The 26,044-nt window shown below is 40.0% G+C and overlaps 1 protein-coding gene across 7 annotated transcripts in view; it reads left to right on the forward strand.

The window, feature by feature from the left end:
* Positions 1–14,218: 14,218 nt before the first annotated feature.
* The window catches only part of LOC124711469 (serine/arginine repetitive matrix protein 1-like), a 145,790-nt gene continuing 133,964 nt past the window's right edge, over positions 14,219–26,044 (forward strand). For 6 of the 7 annotated variants that reach the window (XM_047241566.1, XM_047241569.1, XM_047241568.1 and 3 more), the window contains exons 1-2: positions 14,219–14,316; positions 21,975–22,064. In XM_047241566.1, the coding sequence (XP_047097522.1) occupies positions 14,293–14,316; positions 21,975–22,064 (114 nt within the window). In that variant the 5' untranslated portion in view covers positions 14,219–14,292. The other variant, XM_047241567.1, reaches the window with a different exon arrangement.

Genomic DNA, 26,044 nt, shown 5'->3' on the forward strand with positions numbered 1-26,044 from the left:
TATAAAGTTATACGTTAATGATATTTTATGATACTATCTCAACTTTGATCTTTATGCTATGTAAAACTAGGCCACCTTGAGCCACAAACATGTTTTCTGTCGCATCTTTGCCATTAAGGTCAGCATTTATTTCATGTAAAACCAGGCCACTGTGAGCCTCAAAGAACATTTTTGCCGCCTTTTAGTTATTAAGGTGAGCTATTACTTAACGTAAAACTAGACCACTTGGAGTCCCAAACATTTTATAGCCACTAAGATAAGCATTTTATGGATGTAGAAAGGTCTCTTTGCGCCTCTGATTGACTTTTCTCGATTCAATTGTTTTAGTTATTAAGATTTGCATGTACTCTAAGTACAAGGTCACATGGAGCCATTCATTTCTTGGCTGTCCTGTTATGGTTCTTATGTAATTATAGCACAATATTGCTTATAAAAGGCCACTGGGAGCCACAGTATAATTTTATGATCCAGTGATTTTCTATGTAATATTTGGTTATTCTATGTCTTAATTGGCAGCCTGATCTCACATTCATTGCTGTTGTCTTATTCAGAGCTCACATACAGTTTTGTCTATTCACTCTGATATAAAGCATTGTTGCTTCATCCAGTCTGTAATGTCATTAGAATACCGTACTTGTTCAGATCAGATGAATTACTCGAAGTTTACATAGGGAGAAATGGTCATGTTCCACTATGTTATCTTTGCTCCTTTTCCAATATACAGTTCCTGCCTCTGTTCATGGTATTGGAGCAATTCACTACTGGTATTCATATTTCAACCTAAGTGACTATATATGTTGTTTATTTCTCAGAAGAATCTCTACTATAAAGAGCAGTGATGATGATAGTCATTACGTTACTGACATTTCGGTATCGCCAACTATGGTTATTGGCAATCCACTACTGAGTACGTCTTTATCTCTGCATGCGACTTAGGTAAATAATATAGAGTTCAGATGTACGAGGTGCATTCAAGTTCTAAGGCCTCCGATTTTTTTTCTCCGAACTGGAAACAGATAGAAACATGCGCATTGTTTTAAAATGAGGCTACGTTCATTGTGAATACGTCTCAGAGATGGCAGCACCGTACGGCAGATGGAATTTTACCTCCAGCGGCGAGAATGAGAACTGTTTTAAATACTTAAAATGGCGACGTTTTCCTTACTTGAACAGCGTACAATAATTCGTTTTCTGAATTTGTGTGGTGTGAAACCAACTGAAATTCATCGACAGTTGAAGGAGACATGTGGTGATGGAGTTATGGATGTGTCGAAAGTGCGTTCATGGGTGCGACAGTTTAATGAAGGCAGAACATCATGTGACAACAAACTGAAACAACCTCGGGCTCGCACAAGCCGGTCTGACGACATGATCGAGAAAGTGGAGAGAATTGTTTTGGGGGATCGCCGAATGACTGTTGAACAGATCGCCTCCAGAGTTGGCATTTCTGTGGGTTCTGTGCACACAATCCTGCATGACGACCTGAAAATGCGAAAAGTGTCATCCAGGTGGGTGCCACGAATGCTGACGGACGACCACATGGCTGCCCGTGTGGCATGTTGCCAAGCAATGTTGACGCGCAACGACAGCATGAATGGGACTTTCTTTTCGTCGGTTGTGACAATGGATGAGACGTGGATGCCATTTTTCAATCCAGAAACAAAGCGACAGTCAGCTCAATGGAAGCACACAGATTCACCGCCACCAAAAAAAATTCGGGTAACCGCCAGTGCTGAAAAAATGATGGTGTCCATGTTCTGGGACAGCGAGGGCCTAATCCTTACCCATTGCGTTCCAAAGGGCACTACGGTAACAGGTGCATCCTACGAAAATATTTTGATGAACAAATTCCTTCCTGCACTGCAACAAAAACGTCCCGGAAGGGCTGCGTGTGTGCTGTTTCACCAAGACAACGCACCCGCACATCGAGTTAACGTTACGCAACAGTTTCTTCGTGATAACAACTTTGAAGTGATTCCTCATGCTCCCTACTCACCTGACCTGGCTCCTAGTGACTTTTGGATTTTTCCAACATTGAAATACACTCTCCGTGGCCGCACATTCACCAGCCGTGCTGCTATTGCCTCAGCGATTTTCCAGTAGTCAAAACAGACTCCTAAAGAAGCCTTCGCCGCTGCCATGGAATCATGGCGTCAGCGTTGTGAAAAATGTGTATGTCTGCAGGGCGATTACGTCGAGAAGTAGCGCCAGTTTCATCAATTTCGAGTGAGTAGTTAATTAGAAAAAAAATCGGAGGCCTTAGAACTTGAATGCACCTCGTATTGGTACACTGAATGCAATACACATTGGTCACTACTAAGTTGTTGAACCTGACCAAAACAAGAGATATGGACTTTATGATGCAGTCACTTCAACATGCTCCTAGGCTTCAGCCATGACTCTTCCTTTCCCTTGCCCAATCCTATACCGTTATCTTGGCGATTAGTATTGTATACTCATTCTGCCCTACATGATTTATTTGCCAGCAACCATGTTTACGAGACAGTTTACTGAGGTTATAACCAGATTATGATTTATAGTAGTGCATATGAGCACTTTCAGTTCTTTCGAGTTTAATGATGTCATAGTGTTAAATAAATTTACCACACATTTGTTGTACAAGGTACTTCCAAGTATGTGCCAAATTTGTTAAACCCTGCTGGAGGGTTGTGAAAGGAGAATACTGGGGTACAATTGTATGTGGCACCAGAATAAGATAAGATTATTGATAAATTAAAATAAAACTAGAGCATTAGAAATTATGAATGTCTCTGATAGGCTTGATAATGTGGATCGCTGATGGTACCCGAATACATAGCCAAAGATACTGTACTGTTTTGGTGGAGTAAGAGAGCACTGGGTGGACAGTTGTTGGTAGCTGTCTATGAGGGAAAGATGATGGAGTAGGCAATTTGTGGAGTGTGCTGGGTGAAGTCATCAAGAATTAGTTTAACGTTTAATATTGTTGGATATGGAAGCAGAAGTCCTCATTGAGATAAGGTAAATATATTAAATACTTATGATTTCTGTTTTTGCCAGTGCGTTAGTATAGATGACTTGGCTAATAATTTGTGATTGTTGAGTAACCCCAGAACGTATGTAAACTGTTTTGAGAAAAAGGTTAGTCAGATATTTCATTTCTGTAATGCTTTTAAGATTTGTTAACAGAGCTATGTGTAATTACATGATTTACATTTATGTTGGATTAATGAAGTTAGATAATACTAGCTGTTTAAATCTCATTGTTTGTGAATCAGTTGTGAGTAATGCAAATTCAATTGTCAGATGTTTTTGAAAACCCAAACTTAACTTGCGATACAACTTTGCTTCATAAAAAATGAATGTTAGTAATTCATCACAAACAGTACCGCCTCCCACTCTGGATCATATATTTTTAATGAAGTTGAATTTTCTTAAATGTTCTCATTTATCAGCCAAAAGAATTTCATGTTGATTTCAAGCATTCTACCAGCATTGCACACTGCTGAGTCTGTAGCTAGCATTCATATTTTTGTGAGAGACCACAGAATATATCACATTCCACCATTGCTGCTCTAGAGGTAAGACAGTTTAATTTATTTGTTATGTGCACAGGGCCAGATGATTCAGTTCCTAAGGGGCTGAACGTATTTTGCAGTGACTGTATTTCTTTATTGGTATTGAGAGTTGCATTGCCCAATCAATTTGTGTAAGGTTTTGCTAACTATAACACACAGTAAGCACACCACTTACAGTTACAACACGCAACACAACAATTCGAGTTTTGTGTACATTCTACAGATAAGACTTCATTCAACATAATAGTAAAGTTTTTCATATTTTATTAAATAACGTCATAACTTGAACTAATTGGTACGCAACAAGCACTTTTCTCACATGACATACTGAAAGCTTTGGATAAATACAACCAGGTAGATGTAGTATTTCTTGATTTCCAAAAAGCATTTGACTCAGTACCACATGTATATTTATTGTCAAATGTACAATCATATAGTGTAAATTTGTGACGGGACTGAGGATTTTCGGTAGGAATGACACAGAATTTTATCTTGGATGGAGAGTTATCATCAGGTGTAGAAGTAACTTCAGGTGTGTCCCAGGGAAGTGTGTTGAAACCGTTGCTGTTCGTCTTGTATATTAATGACGTTGCAGACAATATTAATAGTAAAGCCATGTTTTTTGCAGATGATGCAGTTACCTATAATGAAGTACAATATGAATGAAGCTGCATAAATATTCAGTGATATCTTGATGAGATTTCAAGGTGATGCAAAGAAATGAACAATTTTGCACTTTACAGGACGAAAAAACGTAGTATCCTATGACTATAATATCAACGACTCGCTGTTGAAATCGGCCAACTCATATAAATACCTGGCATAACACTTTCCCGGGATATGAAATGGAATGATCTAATTGGTTCAGTCGTGGGTAAAGCAGGTGGTAGACTTCGATTTATTGGTAGAATACTGGGAAAAAGTGTCTACAAAAGAGATTTCTTACAAATCACTTGTGCGACCCATCCTAGATATTGCTCAAGTGTATGGGACCTGTTCCACATAGGACTAATGGGAGATATTGAACTATACATAGAAGGGCAGCATGAATGGTGACAGATTTGTTTAGTTCGTGGGAGAGTGTCTCAGAGATACTGAAGAAACTGAACTGGAAGACTCTTGAAGCCAGACATCCCAAGAAAGTCTATTAACAAAAGTTCAACAACCAGGTTTAAATGATTACTCTAGGAATATACTACAACTCCATACATATCGCTCACACAGGGAGTGTTAGAATAATTACTGCAGCCTACATACAAACGATAAATCTTCCCACACTCCATACATGAATGGAACAGGAAGAAACCCTAATAACTGGTACAATCAGGTGTACCCTTTGCCATGCACCTCACGGTGATTTCCAGAGTATAGATGTGGAGGTAACTGAGGCAAAACCCACGTAGGCATACATCTTTCTTCAGTGGGGTAATACCCTGTTCAGACGGTTTTTATGACTGTGCAGTACTGAAATTTCAGCAGAAAGTGGTCCAAATCACTACTGAAATAAAGAAACGCAAAAAAGCTAGTAAACGCAAGTGTGGCAGCTTATCCTAGGACATTCCATGAACGCCATTCAACAGAGGGTAGCCACCACTGTACTCTACAGTCCCACTACCAAGACTGCACAGGGACATTGTGCACATCCCTGCTGTCTCAGATCGCTCAGAAACCTCTTACACTTAATTCGTTCGATTTCTGAATTAAATATTTAAAAATTTTCTTACCTGCTCTTTCCAGCAAAAATGCCCTCCTAGCCTTCTTGACTGATTTATTAACTTTAGTTACCATCATAGTTTTTATTACATCATGAGTGGTAATCCCTATCTCCCTACTTCACCTTCGATAAGGTCAGGACTGTTTATAGTTACGAAGTCTTATTTCCATTGCATGTGGCCTGTCAAAGTACCTGATCAAAAAAGTTTTCGCAAAATAAGTACAAAAGTAGCTTGCAGTGCTGTCTGGCCATACCACCTACAATGAATCCACAGATGTCCCATACATACTGGTTCAGCAAAGATACAGAAATTGAGAATCATGCTGCAATGTCATCAGCTGATAGCATCACAAGGTCAACACAATGACACGTTTTGCTAACGTGACAAATCGTCGAGAGTGGTGGTTTGGAACTCGAGTGATTGGGTAAAATGCGTTTAAATTACGGGAAATCTGGTAAAACTACGAAATTTGATGGAAAATACGTAAAATTGAGGTAAATACGACAAAAATATGGATGAATGAGAATACTTGCATGCTCGCCTGGGTGTCTGAAATCATTCCATTCCTCCACCAATGCGATTGACAACTGATGGTTCATACTATTCGTGCTCTATGGGTTTAAGCCTTGCAGAGTACCCATTTGTTCCACACTTGGTTATGAATTGTAAGCCATAAAAATAAAAGCTGCAGTGTCCAAAGATATGGTGGTCATGATGACTGCCACTTAGGACACCTAAACATTGGTCATATTCGTGGGTGTGCTATGCCCTGCCAATATGAGGAATCAATGCCTTTGGTCTTTCTGAAAACAGAACGTCGAGACATCTGCTACCCCATCACTGTGGAACATGAGTTTAAATGTAGAGGTCATCGCCTTCAGACAGCTGTTTGGAAACATTCCATACGTTGCGATATCTTCCACATTTTTGTCAGTGAGAAGCACCGCCTCTGTCTTTTAATTCAACCATCCTACGTGTTCTGGGACCAACTTAACTTACACCACACAATGCCCAGCTTTTCTTTGAAAGCCAATGGACTGAAATGTGTTAATGACAATTTAGCACTTGACACAGACGTCAAACTCATGGTAGAAAAACAAGATGTATGGCACTGTACAAAGCTGTAGTCCATGTCAAGGCGGTCCTCTACGTCATGCCGAGTCCTGCTGCCGACCTGGCGTGTTGACGGAGATGCATGCTCACGGCGGCAACTGGCGCTGCACGACCTCTGTCCTGGGGTGCTGCTTGTGGACATTGGGACATGAGCGCGCGGGATGTGCGAGTATTTCAGAGATCTCTGACTTATAATAGTGACAACAACTACTACGGAATGAATGCAATGTAAGTGTGTGGTGTTTACCGATTCTCAACGTAGTCCAGTGGACTCTGTCATGCAGCAGAAAGGTGGGAGCGGTACTCATTGTTGCTACTATCCTATGATTTACTAAACCCCTCTTCATCCTCCTCATTCTTCGTCCTGGTGTAGCTGGGGGAACCAGCTTAGGCATTATACAGTGCTTTAAAAACCAACAGCGACGTCAAATTCCCCACTGATCAATTTATTATTTACAGCAGTGGTATTGCGAGCACATCCAGTCAAACCACCATCCGTCTCCTGCAAACTGTTTAAGGACATAGCGCAATGGAGTTCGAAATTTGAAAGTTTCAGCTACCTCCAACGTAATGGACTTCCTCCCAAACGATCTACCTGCACCAGTATTCACCAATAGGGTGCAAGGGAAAATTCTGGGGGATCGAATCCCAGAAATTACCGCCAAATACACTACTGGCCATTGAAATTGCTACACCACGAAGATGATGTGCTACAGACGCGAAATTTAACCGACAGGAAGAAGATGCTGTGATATGCAAATGATTAGCTTTTCAGAGCATTCACACAAGGTTGGCGCCGGTGACACCTACAACGAGCTGACATGAGGAAAGTTTCCAACCGATTTCTCATACACAAACAGCAGTTGACCGGCGTTGGCTGGTGAAACGTTGTTGTGATGCCTCGTGTAAGGAGGAGAAATGCGTACTATCACGTTTCCGACTTTGATAAAGGTCGGATTGCAGCCCTTCGCGATTGCGGTTTATCGTATCGCGACATTGCTGCTCGTGTTGGTCGAGATCCAATGACTATTAGCAGAATATGGAATCGGTGGGTTCAGGAGGGTAATAAGGAACCCCGTGCTAGATCCCAACGGCCTCGTATCACTAGCAGTCGAGATGACAGCAATCTTATCCGCATGGCTGTAACGGATCGTGCAGCCACGTCTCGATCCCTGATCAACAGATGAGGACGATTGCAAGACAACAACCATCTTCACGAACAGTTCGACGACGTTTGCAGCAGCACGGTCTATCAGCTCGGAGACCATGGGTGCGATTACCCTTGACGCTGCATCACAGACAGGAGCACCTGCGATGGTGTACTCAACGACAAACCTGGGTGCACAAATGGCAAAACGTCATTTTTTAGGATGAATCCAGGTTCTGTTTACAGCATCATGATGGTCGCATCCGTATTTGGTGACATCGCGGTGAACGCACATTGAAAGCGTGTATTCGTCATCGCCATACTGGCGTGTCACCCAGCATGATGGTATGGGGTACCATTGGTTACACGTCTCGGTCACCTCTTGTTCGCATTGACAGCACTTTGAACAGTGGACGTTACATTTCAGATGTGTTACGACCCATGGCTCTACCCTTCATTCGATCCCTGCGAAGACCTACAGTTCAACAGGATAATGCACGACCGCATGTTGCAGGTCCTGTATGGGCCCTTCTGGATACAGAAAATGTTCTAATGCTACCCTGGCCAGCACATCCTCCAGATCTCTCACCAACTGAAAACGTCTGGTCAATGGTGGCCAAGTAACTGGCTCATCACAGTACGCCAGTCACTACTCTTGATGAACTGTGGTATTGTGTTGAAACTGCATGGGCAGCTCTACCTGTACACGCCATCCAAGTTCTGTTTGACTCAATGCCCAGGCGTATCAAGGCCGTTATTATGGCCAGAGGTGGTTGTTCTGGGTACTGATTTCTCAGGATCTGTGCACCCAAATTGCGTGAAAATGCCAGTTCTAGTATAATATATTTGTCCAATGAATACCCCTTTATCATCTGCATTTCTACTTGGTGTAGCAATTTTAATGGCCTGTAGTGTAATTCAGTCCTAGTATCCACCAACAGGAAGCAAGGGAAAACTGCCACACACAGAGAGTATCTATTTAATTAATCAGTCAATCAATTTGTTTTAGTGGGAGTGGCGCGAATGAACTATTTCCAAGACATCTACAACCCAGCATTTTGGGGAGGGCTGGAGATTTACCAGGTATTCACTGCTTTGTTCAAGACAAAAGAGGGATTAATGTGGTTTCTCGCGGCATGCAATAGACACTCAATGGGCAGGAAGTAGGCACTTGAGACAGAAAGGGGGAGTAGTGTTTCGAGAGAAACTTCTCAAGTATCAATATCAAAGAGTTACAGCCACCTGATGCTTTGTCCAGCTGGATGTAACTGGCGGGGTGAGGGGGAGCAGGGAAGGGGATAGGAGACATGAGGGGTGGGGAGGTATTTTACAAGACATGCATCATCCCAAATAAAATAAACAGCAGACAGTGATGAGCTTTTCCCTCCGTATAAAGAGAGCCAACCCCTGTTAATTGAATTTATACACTGAAACGCCAAGGAAACTAGTATATGCATGAGTATTCAAATATAGAGATATGTAAACAGACAGAATACGGCGCTGCGGCCGGCAACGCCTACATAAGACAACAAGTGTCTGGCGCAGTTGTTAGATCGGTTACTGCTGCTACAATGGCAGGTTATCAAGAGTTAAGCGAGTTTGAACGTGGGGTTATAGTCGGCGCACGAGCGATGGAACACAGTATCTCTGAAATAGCGATGAAGTGGGGATTTTCCCATATGACCATTTCACGAGTGTACCCTGAATAGTAGAAATCCGGCAAAACATCAAATCTCTGACATTGCTGCGGCCAGAAAAAAATCCTGCAAGAACGGGACCGATGACGACTGAACACAGTCGTTCAGCGTGACAGAAGTGCAACCCTTCTGCAAATTTCAATGCTGGGCCATCGATGAGTGTCAGTATGCAAACCATTCAAGCAAATATTATCGATATGGGCTAAATTTCCTGTCATGTGATTCTTCTAGCCCACCAGCTCAGCAACGTTTCCCCCCATTTTTTTCTGAGAAGGGCAGGGAAGAAGGGGTGAGAGGTGCGACATCTTATAGTGGTGGCATTATGCACCAGCTCAGTCGATCCCTGCATGTCAAGGTGAGCACACAAGCAAAAATATTCCAACAAGACAACACCTCCAAGCTGCAGCACTGTAATTACGTAATTTGGACGTGTAGTTGCTGGACAGTGTAATACTTGCGCCTTCCACCGCAACAGCTTTGCACAGACTGAACGATTTTCCTGCCAAGGGGAGAGGGGAAGTGGGGGATGGGATGGGAAGGCTGGGGGATTCCCAGGAGGGGAAGGCGATCATTAATTGATCAGTTTTTATTAATTAATTAGTCATTTAATTTGATATAAAAAATGAGCTTGTATTGGCGATGGGAAAGGGGGAAGGTTGGGGATTTCCCAGCGGTGTTGGGGAGGAGGAAGGAGAAAGGAAGGTGTGAGGGGTTTCTTACAAGAACAGATTATCCCCAGGAGGTCATACATCAACCACTTGGCGTCATAAATCAATTAACGTAACAATAGGCTAATGGGAGGGAGAAGGAGTCATAAATCAATCAAGTTTTTCCCTGAATGTATATAACTCACACAAAGTGTCATAGAATCTGCTTTGAACTAATAGTGCTGACAACCCAGTGAACAGGGGCGAAGGGGGCGGGGAGAGGAGGACTGATGCGCCATGTTTCTGCGTGGCAAGGTGAATGGTTCTTGCAATTGCTTGAGCAAAACGGTGTCATAATGATGACATTGCAAGACACCTCAATAACTAGGCATCCTGACACTAGACTACATGTTCAGTAAGTTGACACTGCAGAAGTCGCTACCTGGGGCTTCTGGGAGTTGAAATTATGACACATCACAGCACCAGCAGGCTCTTGGAGATGCTTAATTGACAGTAAAGCTCGGGCAAATGCTGTCATGGTTGCCTAATGATTGTCCCTGGGACCTCCAGCTTGTTATGACTTACACTGAGGTGACAAAAATCATGGGTTGTTTCCTAAAATCGTGCAGACATCCTTTTGCCCAGCATAGTGCAGCAACTACATATGGCATTGACTCCACAAGTCGTTGGAAGTACCCTCCAGAACAACTGAGCAATGCTGCCTCTATAGCCATCTATAATTGCAAAATAGTGGCCAATTTAGGATTTTGTGCACGAACTGACCTCTCTATTGCGTTTCATGTAGCGCAATTTGAGTGGCCTACTATTTGCTTGAACTGTCCAAAATGTTCTTCAAACCCATCATGAATAATTGTGGCCTGGTGACATGGCGCATTGTTGTCCATTATTGTTTGGGAACGTGAAGTCTATGGATGGCTGAAAATGGTATCCAAGTAGCGAAACATAACCATTTCCAGTCAGTGATCAGTTCAGTGAAACACAAACCATTCCAGTAAACACAGCCACCACCAGGTTGCACAGTGCCTTGCTGACAACGTGGGTCCATGCCTTCATGCCACAATTAAACCCTACTAACAGCTGTTACCAAGTGAAATCAGGACTCATCTGACCAGGCCACGGTTTTTCAGTCGTCTAGGATTGAAACGTTATGATCATGAGTCCAGGAGAGGTGCTGCAGGTGACGCCATGCTGCTAGCAAAGACATGCATGTCGGTCATCCGCTGCCATAGGCCATTAACGCCAAATTTCGTCACACTGTCCTAACGGATATGTCCACTGTACAGCCCATATTGATTTCTGTAATTATCTTACACAGTTTTGTTTGTCTGTAAGCACTGACAACTCTATGCAGAAGCTGCTGCTCTGACTCATTAAGAGAAGGTCACAGGCCACTGTGCTATCCATGGTGAGAGTTAATTTCTGAAATATGGTATTCTCAGCACATTCTTGACACTGTGGATGTCGGAATATCGAATTCCGTAATGATTTCCGATATGGTATGTTATATGCGTCTAGCTCCAACTATCATCCCGCCTTCAAAGTTCGTTAATTCATGTCATACAGCCACAATCACGTCAGAAACATTTTCACACGAATCAGCCGAGTACAAATGCCAACTCCGCAAATGCACTGCCCTTTGATACTTTATGTACACAATGTTACTGTCCTCTCTATTTGTGGATATCTCTATCGCTTGACTTATGTCACATCAGTGTATACTGCCTAACTCAGACAGACATTCTGTAGTCATTGCTGGCTGCTTGCTACAAACAGAGTCCATGACAATCGAACTGAGGTGAGTGAACAAGCTGCCATTGATGGACTCTCTCTTCTTTAGGTGCAGGTTGCTGCCAGAGCGATGTCTGTATGTGACTTGGCACCTTTCGACCGGTAGGTCTCCCTATGAGTGGCTGTCATTGCTACCTGCCATTCTGCGTCAGCATCTCTGCTACTGTGCTGGCTGTACCGATCTGCCAGCTGTCACCACAGTCTGAGCTAATGAGCCATTTGGTGTCTGTACAATGAGCTGCTGCTGAAACCAGCAAGCTTTGCTGGCCAAGGCTAACCTGAATTACGGATGGCACTGGCCATGTCTCCAACACTATCTCCACTGTTGTACTTGTTAAATGTGAAGGGATTATTCAACAAGTACTGTTTCCACGATGGACCATTGCTTGCCACTGGCCACCAGATGGCTATAGTAATTCCCACAGTTGCAGCTGCAGATATCCTGGTCTATCACAGCTAGTCCACCACCCACCATGTCAGTCACTCACCCTGGCTGCTACAACAGTTTGGAGGAAAGCGAGAATATGCTATTTCCAATACAGCTGTGCCTACAGTCAAGCCTGTATTAAGGAGATTCCCAAAGCTACCAGTACTGTTGCCAGCTTTCAGCTCATAGTGCTAAAGTCCGCAAACGAAAACGATAGTTCTCTATACAGCTGAAACAATACTGAGGCACTGCTATAGAAACTTTTACAAAATCACATTACCGGTACGTGATTGGTCGAAGTAGGCACACTAAACTGCCATGCCCAGGCCACTGCAACTGCCAGGGACCTTCTTACATCGAGTCGACTATAGTTATCTACTTTATCCGTCCAACTAACTTTCAGATTAAGAGTAGGTTTACTTAACAGTATGTAGAATATTGAATTTTTCTCGCTATGTGTGTGCAAGACCTTTCGTAAAGCAATGTTGTAACGAAAAGGGCAGCTGCATAATAACAGGGGTCGCTGTATGTCTGTAAGACAGTATACTGATAATTTAATCTATTTTTTCCACTTGTGCCCACAGTTAACATAATGTGGTAGACGCATCACACAGTTAACAATAATTCATGTATTCGTCTCTCAAGTATTTTGCAAACAGTCACATATATGAGTTGCAGTTTTACAGGTCCCTACCAACTATAATGAGCCTCTTGCTTGCCTCAGCACATGCTTATACAGAGTGAGCATTAATAAAACAGGTACCTAACTGGAAATAGAGGAAAAAAGTTCCTGTGAACATGTGCCCAGAAATGGACGATGACATGTGCAACGACAAAAAAAAAAAAAAAAAAAAAAAAGTTCAAATGTGTGTGAAATCTTATGGGAGTTAACTACTAAGGTCATCAGTCCCTAAGCTTACACACTACTTAACCTAAATTATCCTAAGGACAAACACTCACACCCATGACTGAGGGAGGACTCGAACTTCCGCTGGCACTAGCCTTACAGTCCATGACTGTAGCGCCACAAGACCGCTCGGCTAATCCCGCGCGACAAACAACAAATCGTCCCAGAACACAGCACAGAGCTACATCACATCCACGTCAAAACAGATGTTCAAAGTGACCTCCATCGGATTGCAGGTGATAGGGGTAGTAGCAGTTGTCATGCAGGATACACATAATCATACTTTGGCTTCCACCATGTTGGTGGGCCACTTGCCTGGAGCTTGTACGAGGGTTCTTCCATTCGTCCATTTGAAAGGATGATCACACAAACGCCGAAAAGGGGCTTCAAATGTTGTGTGATGTGACTGGTGTCTGTGAGGGTATTTGTTTAGGTATAACCTTGCTGCCTCTCGACCGTTTCCTTCTGCTTGATCGTACACAGACACCATCTCGGAATGTTCCCTACACGAATAACAGACCATTTTGTTACTTACAGTACGTTGCGTCAATCACACAGCCTTAACACGCGACACGTAATCAGAGGAACCGTCATTAGTCAGCGCCATCTACATCTGCGTTGAGTAGGGAAGACCACCGACCACTAATCCTCTGGTCAACGTCAACAACAGTTTCCAAAATTTGTTGTAGTTCAGTAGTGAAGCTCTCTTACAAACTGACTACGAGCTTTCAAAGTGCAATAATCCGAACTGCTGACCTTTCCCATTCCCCTGCAGGACCCTATGTGATTACTGTTATAGCACAATCTCTCAGTACTGTTAATCTGGAAAGCGATACTCATAGGGTAAAATTATTGTCTACTGAGTACTAGAAGTTTCTGATATCGTTCAAGATTAGATTACCTAATGATTATTCTAGGAATGTAGTCGTACGTATCGCCTCCCGTAGTCATCGTGAGGACAACATTAGATTAATTACAGTGCGCACAGAAACATTTAAACAGTTATTCTTCCCACGTTCCATACATAAATTGAACGGGAAAAAGTCCTCATAACTGGTTCAACGTGATGTAACTTCTGCCATGCTCTTCATAGTGGTTTGCAGAGTGTAGGCATAGATGAAATATTTAGCGTACTTTGAAATTGTGTTTTGTTATCGACAGAGTTTGGTCGATAGTTGGTTCGCGCTGCTAGAGCATCTCTTTCCACTTATAGCAACGCCATCTTTAGTAGCATGGTAGTGAATTAAGTTTTGCAAAGTTTAAGCTTCTCAAAATGAGTGATGCAGGCTTTTTTCGGGTAATGTTGATTATTACATACAGTCCCATAACGATAATTAGCTTATCGTGATTATAATAGAAGTGCAAAGAGTAATTTTTTTACAAGAAGTAGGGAGTAGGTGCGCAGCTTGTCGATGTGACTTTGACCACCCATCGAGATTTTGAAAAGTAGAAGTCTACTTTTGGAAATTTACGGTAACTGAAAGTGATCGGGAGTGGGGGAGAAGTTATAAAAACATTTCTGAGTGGACTGCGTGCAGCAGCTGTATTGTTTTTAGGATCGCCGTTTAGTACGGAAGTAGCAATTTTTTGAAGGGTACATAACTTCATTTGTAGGAAAGAGAAGAATACATCACAAGGTCTAACCATGATGTATACTGTAAGTTCACAAGCCATATATTTAGAACTACTTAATAATTATCTGTAATATTCTGTAATAGAGAAAACTGAGTGTTGAGGAGTGAGTTCGTAGGTGGTGCTCGTTAGGGTTATTTTGACTTTTGGTGAATCGGGTATTCAGTTCGTTTCCATCCACGAACACACCATTATTTTGCCACTAGGATTAATCGTAATTTACCTCCATAACTTTAAGTTTGTTGTTTTTTTTCTCAAAACTGCAGTAAAACAAAGACACATAATGGTAACATTATCATGAAAGCAGTTTACTGAATCTCTTTTTAGGGACAGGCTGCTTTAACCAATTATATCATGCTGCATGGGCTGACATAAGCTACTTAACTCACTTAACCTTGCTTCAATACACTACATTGTGTTGATAATTTGGTCTTGTCAGCTAACCATAATTTATTTTGACCTCCGCTGACAAGGTTACTTTGCGGAGGGAGTTGTTAAATGAGCTGCTCCTACTACCTCTGCCTCCCCTCTCCTTTTTCTTCTATTTGGTTTGATTTGTAAATATTTGAGGTTGCAGACTTAAACATATGCTGCACCTTGTTTGTTATTGTGGTTGTAAGCAGCTTATTTGTGTTTATGTAAACAGATCCTTCTTACTGGGTCATATTTATGTCTAAAGTTACTTAAAGTTAACAGGGTTTTCATAATGAAAGAATATTACGAGTTTCTTTCTAACTGTTTTGTCTTTCAACACAAGACTTTGCTTTCTGTGAGAAACGTTTAGTGTTGTTACTCGGTTTATCCCTGTGTTGTCATTTTCAGAACAGCTCTGATAATTGTCTGTTTTGTATACAATTTATTACCATTCAGAGACAGTTACTCATTTACTTAAGTAACTTGAAGACTGGAATTTGTCCGAAGACACACAGCATGAATGCACCTGTCACATATATTCTGCAAATTGTTTGTTGTGTTGTGTATTGTAATGTGCATTTGCTGGAATGCTTTAAATGCAGCATGCATCTTCAGTGTCTTACAGTCAAGTAATTGTCGATTAGATAGAGATAAGCATGTGACACTTTACATTCTTACGAGTGAAGAATTTACTTCCATATTTTCTGATCTACACATTTTCAGGTCCCAGGATTGGAATGTGACCATTTTGGGAGGGATGTACCTGACAAGAACTGAAAGCCTGCAACTGAAATTATTTAGGTTTTATATGAAAAAGTCCACTTGTAAAATGGCCACAGCGATTGAGGAATAAGTTGTTGCACTCAAACAAAACTAAAAGTTTGGAAAGTTTTGTAGTAAAAGTGTAAATTGTCTTTTTATGAGTGGGATGTTTCCCATTTACCTATTACGAGGGTTGTAGAGCCTCATCAGTGGACTCCAATTTTATAACTATTTAACAATTCACTTTATGTAGACAGTTATAATTTGAAATGATTTCTTGGCACACTGCATGCTTTGCATTTATTGGAATGCATGTCAAAATGCTATTGTCTTATTTCTGTATTAAAATCAGTTGCAGACTGTTTTTAAAATTCTAGTTGTGTAGGTTAGTTGTAACTATATGATGCTAAAAGTGTCATAAAATTGACAGGGTATTATGTTTTCATGTTTCTAGTAATTCTTTTTGCAAAGATTGTTTATTGCAGCTTGATGCTAGAATTTCGTCAGTCCTCTGAGCCTTCTGCTACCATCCCTTAGTTGTGCAGTTAATACAATCCTTTGTCAATTTGTGAACCCAGGAAGCTGTAATAAGGTGATGGGGAAACTACTGTTATTGCAGCACAGTTCATTTCGAAAGTGCTGCTGTTGCTGGAATGGCAGCCATGGTTTCTTTCAATTTATAGTGTATTTCATGTGTAGTATCTTTCTTTCTTGTAACTAGATGGTTGTCGTTTGCCACTACTGGAAGTTGATTGTTGAAGACGTAAGGTCAGTTATATTTGCTGACACCAAGATGGCTAGTATTATGACAAATTTTGTTATATACTACATCCATAATTTTATTCCTACGCAAGAAAGCAGTCGTACATAAAATTTAGACACAGCGGAAAGTCCGAGATTAAATATAACTCACTTTTAAGATGAAGTACTGAATTTTGATGTGGAACTTGTAAATTCCTTTAAGACTTGAAAGAAAATTGTGTACTAGGATATGTTTCCTGATGTGAAGTCTGTATTTTCTCCAGTGAACTAGCCCCCCACCTGTGTCCAGAATGGCCCTGTGTACGTAATACATGCATGAAAATTGCCCCTTTATTCTTGTCCACCCCTTGCATATAATTATGCTCTCAACACTGCAATTCTTCTGTTATGTTCTTACGCTTTCTCGTCCTCTTCTGCTTTTACCTGGAATTTGCTGAGAGTTATTTCTCCCTCCCCCAGTAATTAATTTTTCACAGGTAATGTTGTTGTATCTAAACATGAAGTACCGAAATACTAGACACATTTCTCTATTATGTAATGGAACATTTCCAACTTCACCTTGGTGTTTTGGTTGTTTCTACAGGAAAAACTTGTTGAATGTAGAGTGAATGTTGGAAATGTATGATTATCTGACTTTAGAAATGGTTGAACTGCTGACCTCCCAATTTTACTTTGTATGTGAGCAGATGTTGGGAGTGGAAGTTTGCAATTGGCTTGTAGCATGTTGACTGCTGAGATAAGCCCTGCCTCCCCCTTCCATAGCAACTAGCTTACAAAATATGAAAGAAAGGAAAGTGTCATAGATTAATATGTTGCAGAAGTGACACTTAATATGATGGCTAGTCGTTAGAAGAATAAAGTTCAGTCTCTTCCCTCATTTTTGTAATTAATATTAAGAATCACTACTCACAGCACACTTCACAAAAGCTACTTGTTTTTACGCCACAGTACTGTTCTGTAACTAATGTTGGCAGCCATTGTAAAGATTCCAGAACTGTGCGGAGTCAGCCGACTTCTGCTGATCAAAGAGGAGACAGGATAAAGTCTGTGAGCAGTAGTCACCAACCAGAGTTCATATATCTCAATGGCATGTGTTAAATACTGAACCACTGTTGGTGAACTTCAACATCTGGCTACACTGCAAATTGCTGTCATCACATCAGCATTTGCATGAGTGGTTCTAATGTGTAACTCAAGTCAGTTTGCCAATTGTTAATTGTTAGATGTATATTCTGTCACATCACATCTAACATGAGCTGTAATACATGATAGAGAAATCTGACAAGTATTTTGGTGCCAGTCCAGCATCACAATTTAACTGTTCCAAAATTGTGTTAATTGCTGTCTTAATATTTCATACTTTGTCTGCAGGAAAGGGGTGTTTACAAATACACAGTTATTGCCTTATATTGTACTGTAAATTTGACAAAATTAGGGAGCCAATAGTGTGTTAACCTTATTACAACAAATTTTGTTTGTCATGATCAACACATATTTGCTTAATCCATATCTTTTACTATATAATTTTATGTATCATTTTAATGTTTGAGTTGGAGGATTTCTTTTACATCCATTCTGAAAATGTATCCAAAATCTATTTACTTTTTCGAATTGGCAGCGTACCTGCTCAATCTTGCTGTAATAAACTGCCAGAGTTCGTCCGTTGTTACCGTGCAGACATTATTCCTTTAGAAGAACACTGAAATACAATAATCCAAGGAACATTGTAACACAAACAGTTTGGCTTGTTACAGTTCTTCCCAAATAATTGTAACATGGGATGTACATTTGATTTCCATGTAATCAGTATGCCACATAGATGACACTAACATACTCCGTAAACTAGAAACATATTAAAAGTTGAGAGGTGTTTTTAAATTTAATCAGCTGTTGTTTGTGTTGATTTGGCATAATTTTGCATGTGGATGGAGTAAAACTACACTTCAACTAAATCAAGTAATAGTCTGACCATAGTGGGAACAACTTGTTCAGGGTAAAGAGGAATATTTGATACTAGTTGTTACCTTTGACCAGTGCTGTAATGTTAATGGCCACAGTAATCTCTTCTTGTGGTGTGTATTTCACAGCTTGGTTGTTAGTTGGCGAAGCCAACAAATGTGGAAACCAAAACAAGTGGTTGTGTCACAGACTGACCTATAGTGTAGCACATTTGAAAAAATCACGACTATTAACACATTTTTTGCCATGTCCTTTACAACATTTTGTGATGTGTCCTCTTATCATTGGTCAAATCTGATGATTAGTAGTGAATATTCCTCTTTATCCCTTATTCACATGAGTAGATACTGGCATGTCACACTTTAAAGTAGAGCACAGTATTACCTCCAAATGCAGGCACAAAAAGACATTTTTTAGGGCAGAGTTAGCAGTTTTGCTAGTTGCATTTTCATTAAAATTATTGACAGCATTTTATGCTCACTGATGGAATTTAAACTATAGGAAGAGGTAGGTATTGTATAATGTTGTGGAAATTGAGACTCCACCTCAGCAAACAGTAAGCCTATAGTGAACAGTGTAAGAACTACAGACACTACGATAACTTTAACAGTTTGCAGCACACGGTGGTTTTTCATGGAAGTTGCGATGAAATTCTTCCTGTGTGATTCATTGGTAAAAGGTTGCAGAGTAAGCTTGATAATTTATGCAGGTTGAAAATTACAGGGGAAGCATACATCCAGTGGATCACGAATTTTGATTATCTTTCATACGACCTAGTACATCATTAGATATAACAAATGCTACTCTTTCTGGGCGTTTTTGAGAACAGGTTTATTGAACCTGTTGAATTCTATACCAGAGCACCCTCATCCAGCGATGCCATTAGCACAACTGGATAAATCTACCTATGCAGTGTTCCAGTCTAGTAGATTTCTTTCCCTCATCTTTTACCAAACACTTGTATGACTACAATGAATCGTGTTCCTTTCAAAAGGAACTATGGAGATCGTAGGGCAAGGCATAGAGGTATTATGGGACATTTGTGCTTGCTTTGTAATTTATGCTTTAATAGCAAAGTAACAAAAAAAAAGTTATAACAGAATGCTTCTGTATTTTGCTGCTGGAGAGAGAATCGTAGTATGAAGACTGCATAACTCTTCATTCTGTAGTACTGCATCAGTTGACAGCTTTGTTATTCATTCTCATGTTGAAATATGCTTGATTTGCATAAAAAATTATGTCTCAGTGGCCATTCTTTCTAAATATTGATGTGGGATTCTGCTGTCGTTATTAAAAATTAAATGTACGTTTCAGAACGTAGTATTCCGAAAATGTGATTGATGTACGTCTATACTGTGTTTTTCATGCATGTATGATGGATAACCATTTGATACATGCATGAGTGTATCAGTAAATAAACGTTGAGTTGGTTGTTGTGTTTTGATGTTACCTGCTCATGAATGTGTTGTTGCTGTTATTGTAATACCTTTACAAAGAAACGTGATTTTTTTGTAGTAATGTGTTTCGTGGAAAATAATAAAAAGGAAAATTAGTAGACTTGAACAGAGTATGGTCAGACTTCTTGCCTGTCAACTTACCTAGATGTACAGACATTGATGGTTGGTGCTCTGGTGTGCAAATCAACAGGCTCATAAAACTTTGAAACTAGATTTCTCTAAAACATTCAAGAAGTGTATTGTACTGCAGCAGCATGAGTTATTCAAGAAGTGTATTGTACTGCAGCAGCATGAGTTACATCTAAGTATGTATTATTATCATACAAAAGAACAACAAAATGAGTTCGACATTGAGTTTTTTGTTCATTCATTAGCTTTGAAGTGTGTTTGCTATGTTTGGTTTTTATGAAAATATGAGATTGTGATTGAAACTGTCGAGTTGCTTATTCAGCTAATGTATGTGTTCAAAAACATCATACTTTGAATGAGCTCAGTGCATATTAAATGAAAATTATGCCCATATTTAATTACTGGTAAACTAATAGTAAGCAGCAGCTCTTAATTTGAGATACCACTAGAGACTGTGTTGCATTTATGAGACTTTAGTTGTCCTTGTTGGGTAATATGTCTTTATTGTATACAGCTATAATGATTGGTTGCATAAATTCAGTTATAGTTTGTTGTTGAAGGAACACACAGACCAAAGGGCTGTGTGATGGAAATATGTGAAACTTGAAGTCCCTTATTATGGTGTTTGAGGCAGGAGGAGGAAAGTGGAAGTCATTGAGAGATTTTAAAAAATCAGACAGTGGAAACATCCAGGATGAAATAATAATTCAATATTACGAAAAGGAGAGAGTAGTGCTCACCATATAATAGAGATGTTGAGCCGTAGACACAATTAAAAGACCACTAAATAAGTAAGATTTTGGCCAAGAGGCCTTCTTTTGAGTTAGACAACATATGCACACATTCGCGCAAACACAAATCGCACACAGCCCCTGTAAGGTGGTGGTTATGAAAGCTGCACAGGCACAGGACAGTAGAGAAACACGGAGGAGCCTTTATGGATGGAAATTTTTATGGTTGACAAATCAGAGCTTTGTCTGAGTGTAATGTGCTCCTGTATTAAAATGTTTGTCTGGTGTGCATTACTAGCTTAAGTTGCACACGCCCCTCCCCCCCTCTCCCTCCCCCACCAAATTGTGAATTACATGCTTAATACTTTATTTACCATTCCAATTTTATGACTTCCATTGCATTTCTCATTCTGTTCCCTGATTTTTAGAAGAAGATACTTGGTCTTACAAACATGAGCTTCCTTAAATATCTTAGCTTCACCGTTTGCATTATTAGGATGTTATTTCAATATTTCAATAAGTACTTGCGTTTAATTGATTTTTCATCAATTTATCTAAAAAATTGTTTTACATTTATATTTCTTATTCTCTAACCTATGAGAGAGCATGTGGAACGATGTTTGTGAACAATTTGTCATTGTGAATGATGCTGGGTATGAAATTGTATAATTGTGCTTGAAAAGTGCACAAAAGTTATTTTTTGTTTTAACTCCCCTTGTGTGCTGTTTGGTTAAGCAGAACATTAGTTTCATTGGTTACCCAAGAAATTTGTATAAGCAACAAATGAACTAGGTGCTTTACCAATGTGCTTCTCTGCCAAGAATTTCTAATGTTTAGTTTGCAGTGAAGTGGGACTAATTTGTGTAAGAGTTCAAAGCTATTGTCTTTGGTTAAATTTTGTTTCTATCAGTATATTATTTTGGTATAGATTGCATCTGCACTATGCCAGTTTGTTTTCATTTATCATGTACCTTCTGCATGTTGCATTTTGTCTGTTAGTTGTACGCAGCTTACCACTTTTTTTCTATGCAGAATGTTGATGCAGTAAGTTGTCATGGATTACTTTGGTGTCGTGGTGTTGTCTGATTGGATTGTTTCTTTGTTTGCAGGGTACATCCGCGGAGCAGGATAACCGCTTTAGTGATAAAGAGAAGAAACTTCTCAAACAGATGAAGTTTGGCGATAGCTTGAGTCGGAAGGTAAGGGAAATGAAGTGTATATTTAGTGTACCCAAAAGCCATTCTCGATAGGAGTTTGATGGTTTTCTTGGAACTAGGAACTCAGTTGTAAATATCTGCACTAATTTTCAAAATAACACCTAGCGTGGATAATTTATCGTGAGACGTTAGAAACAAGATGGAGCCTTAATTATGGGACAAATGATGATGATCTTATGACAGCTGGAGAGACCCTGGTCTTCAGTGTGGTGCTTTACAAGGCACCAATGTTTGTCAGAACTTGGTATCAAATGTTTTATGGGAAGTAGATGCTGAAGTAGGAAAATAGGTATCTCGTTTAATCAAATTGTATGTTCAGATTTGCCTTCTGCGCAGGTGCCATGAATAAGCATAGTGCCCATTTTTAATAATAAAATTTCTTTCAGTGAAACAGTCACATGCATTCGGAAATAGCTAAACTGACTAATTTTTGTCTCCTACATTTATTTCATGGAAACAAGATGAAGTGAAACGTTCATTTTGCTCAGTTAATGAATGAGTCGTGGGTGTTTGTATTTTCTGTCACTATTGATTAAAACTAGGCAGTCCAACCAGTTTAGTCATTAAAGAATTAGTGTGAACACTTGACAGAAACAAATGTTATTTCAAATATCCTGAAACTACCATTTCAATTGAAATAAATATGACACAGTGGCAAGATTGGTGTTCCATGACAATGCTATTGAGATTATGACTTACCTCTGCATACCAGCATCACCAGTAAACCACGGAGCTTGTGGCATTATCCAATAGGTCATTTACATACAGAAAGCAGAAAATTTTGGTGTTAAGTTTTGTAAATTTTGGGAGATTTTCCTGTAGTTGCATTCCTATTTTCTGTCAGCTTAATTTTCTACTTTAATTTATTTCTTAGTCTTCTTGATGTGTGAGTTTTATTAATTGGGAAGAATACAGCTGCTGCTGTAGAAGATTGGAAATAGGAATGCCTGCTACTTTCTGACAATTCCAACATATGCAAAGTTGATTTTCAAATTAATCCTGAAGATAAAAGTTGCCATGACTTGGAGCAAGTCAAGACTAGGTAGGATGGTCACATGACCTCCAGGAGCTTGTCAGTAAAGTGCAAATGTTTATGTGAAAATATTTACAGCTAAAATAGTAGACATGCTTTACAGTGATTAGTTTGTTAATGGGTAGTGTAATGTCATTTAAATTATAGGGAAGATCATTCGACATTTCATTGGATGTAAACTGATGTTTATACTTTGTTATTGTTGTCACTTATCAGTTGTAACTAGAGGGCAGCCAATTTATACAGGGTGATTCACGAAGATATGCAAATATTTTAATATGATATTCTACAAGTAAAACTAAATAACAAAGTATATATAAACTTAGATCCGCAAATATTTAGTTACGGCTAATAATAGATTTTGCTTGAAATTTAGCAACTTTGCTAATATGAAGCCATCACAAAAGTGTACGAGGCTAAAGTAAAGCATGATTCCCATTTATTTTGTTGTTTTGGTCTGGTGAATCTAATAAAACACATTCCAGACATGTCTCTGCAGCAGTTTTCCAGAACATCCGGAGAAGCAAAGAAGTAATTTCGTAAAATTTTTAATTTATTAACTACTTGGCCCAATTTGTTTTTTAAATTCCAGACAATAACGCCAAGTTTTCAACAGAAGTTTTAGAGAATTTAGTTTTGGAAAAATAATGTAATAACTTTAACTGAAATTGTATGAATGTGTCAGGTAACCTGCTTGTAATAATACTGTAGCACATGTGAATTCGTGTTAAACCGGAAAAAACGAAGCTCAGTGTTAAGGAAGTTTTGCACATACAACTTCACAGTACATCCACATAAATGTTCAAAAATACCTCCACAGAGTTCACTGCATTTAGCTGCACGCATATGAACAGATTTTGTTGCTCATTCAGTTTCACGGGGTTGTTTTTAATTTCATCTATTGCATTTGTAAAGCGAGCAAGTAATGCTTCACGTTTATTGACTTTCTCCTCATAAACTATGTCTTTCATCGATCCCCATACATAAAAATCTATTGGTGTTAAATCAGGTGATCTGGGTGGCCACAGATGTGTAGCACCACAACCAATCCATTTCTGGGGAAAATGTTCGTTTAAATGTGGAATAATGGCGTTGGTGAAATGTTTAGGTGTGCCGTCATGTTGAAAATACATTTGCAATTGCGTAGTGAGTGGAGCATCTCTGAGCAAGTGGGGCATTTCTTCTTGAAGGAATTGTAAGTAAGTCTCGCCAGTCAGATGTGCTGGGAAAATGAATGGTCCAATAAAGTTTGTGTGGATTATACCACACCACACATTTATGCTAAATCACTGCTGGAAATTGCTTTACATTGTTGCATGTGAGTTTGTTTCAGACCATACTTGCTCGTTATGTAAATTGTTTATACCATCTCAAGTAAACTGTTCCTCATCAGTAAATAAAATGTATTTGTATAACCGCCGATTGGTATTTAACCAGTTGCACAACTTCAAGGGAAGGGTAGGATCTCCCAGGTGTAAATGATGCACTTTCTGTTTATGGTAAGGATACAGCTTATTGTACTTCAGTGTACGCTATGCCTTAGGTTGTGAAATGCCTAATCATTGAGAGATACGTTGTGTACTGGCACCAGGGCTAAGTTCTGCAGCATACATAATATCCTCATCATCTTCACATATCAAGTGCTCATACTGATTATGAACGCTAGGTAGAGAACTTGTCTCCTGTAACATTCGAAATACTCCACTATTGGTTCGTGCATTTGGAATCCTCTGAGTTGATTATGTACACAATATTTGTTAACTGCAGCTGTAACATTACAATCACATTCGCCATAAATAAACACCATATTGGCATGTTCCACTGTTGTAAATTTGAAAGGCATCCCTATTTCATAAATAATCTACAAACTATAACAGTTACAAGTGGATTCACTTAAATACACTGTTGTTATTATGTTCTTTCACTGAACAGTACAGAAAACTACTTGTTTAAAGGTTAGGAACTGACTGAAACAACTCGCTAATGGTCACCAACAATAACATAAATGTTTCTACATTCTTAATCAAAAGTAAACAAATTTACTTGTATAATAATCTTTGCTTCTCTGGATGTTCTGGAAAACTACTGCAGATACACATCTGGGACATGTTTTATTAGATTCACCAGACCAATAACAACAAAATAAGTGGAAATCATGCTGTACCTTAAGCTCGTACAGTTTTGCGATGGTTTCATATTAGCAAAGTTCCTAAATTTCATACAAAATCTATTATTAGCCATAACTCAAATGTTTGTGGATCTGTGATATATTAACTATTTTCTTTAGTTTTACTTGTAGAATAACATATTAAAATATTGCATATGTTCGTGAATCGCCCTGTATAGTGACAAAATACACTCCTGGAAATGGAAAAGAGAACATATTGACTCTGGTGTGTCAGATCCACCATACTTGCTCCGGACACTGCGAGAGGGCTGTACAAGCAATGATCACACGTACGGCACAGCGGACACATCAGGAACCGCGGTGTTGGCCGTCGAATGGCGCTAGCTGCGCAGCATTTGTGCACCGCTGCCGTCAGTGTCAGCCAGTTTGCCGTGGCATACGGAGCTCCATCGCAGTCTTTAACACTGGTAGCATGCCGCGACAGTGTGGACGTGAACCGTATGTGCAGTTGACGGACTTTGAGCGAGGGCGTATAGTGGGCATGCGGGAGGCCGGGTGGACGTACCGCCGAATTGCTCAACACGTGGGGCGTGAGGTCTCCACAGTACATCGATGTTGTCGCCAGTGGTCGGCGGAAGGTGCACGTGCCCGTCGACCTGGGACCGGACCGCAGCGACGCACGGATGCACGCCAAGACCGTAGGATCCTACGCAGTGCCGTAGGGGACAGCACCGCCACTTCCCAGCAAATTAGGGACACTGTTGCTCCTGGGGTATCGGCGAGGACCATTCGCAACCGTCT

Source organism: Schistocerca piceifrons, chromosome 8 (assembly GCF_021461385.2).
Source record: "Schistocerca piceifrons isolate TAMUIC-IGC-003096 chromosome 8, iqSchPice1.1, whole genome shotgun sequence".
Taxonomy (NCBI): Eukaryota; Metazoa; Arthropoda; class Insecta; order Orthoptera; family Acrididae; genus Schistocerca; species Schistocerca piceifrons.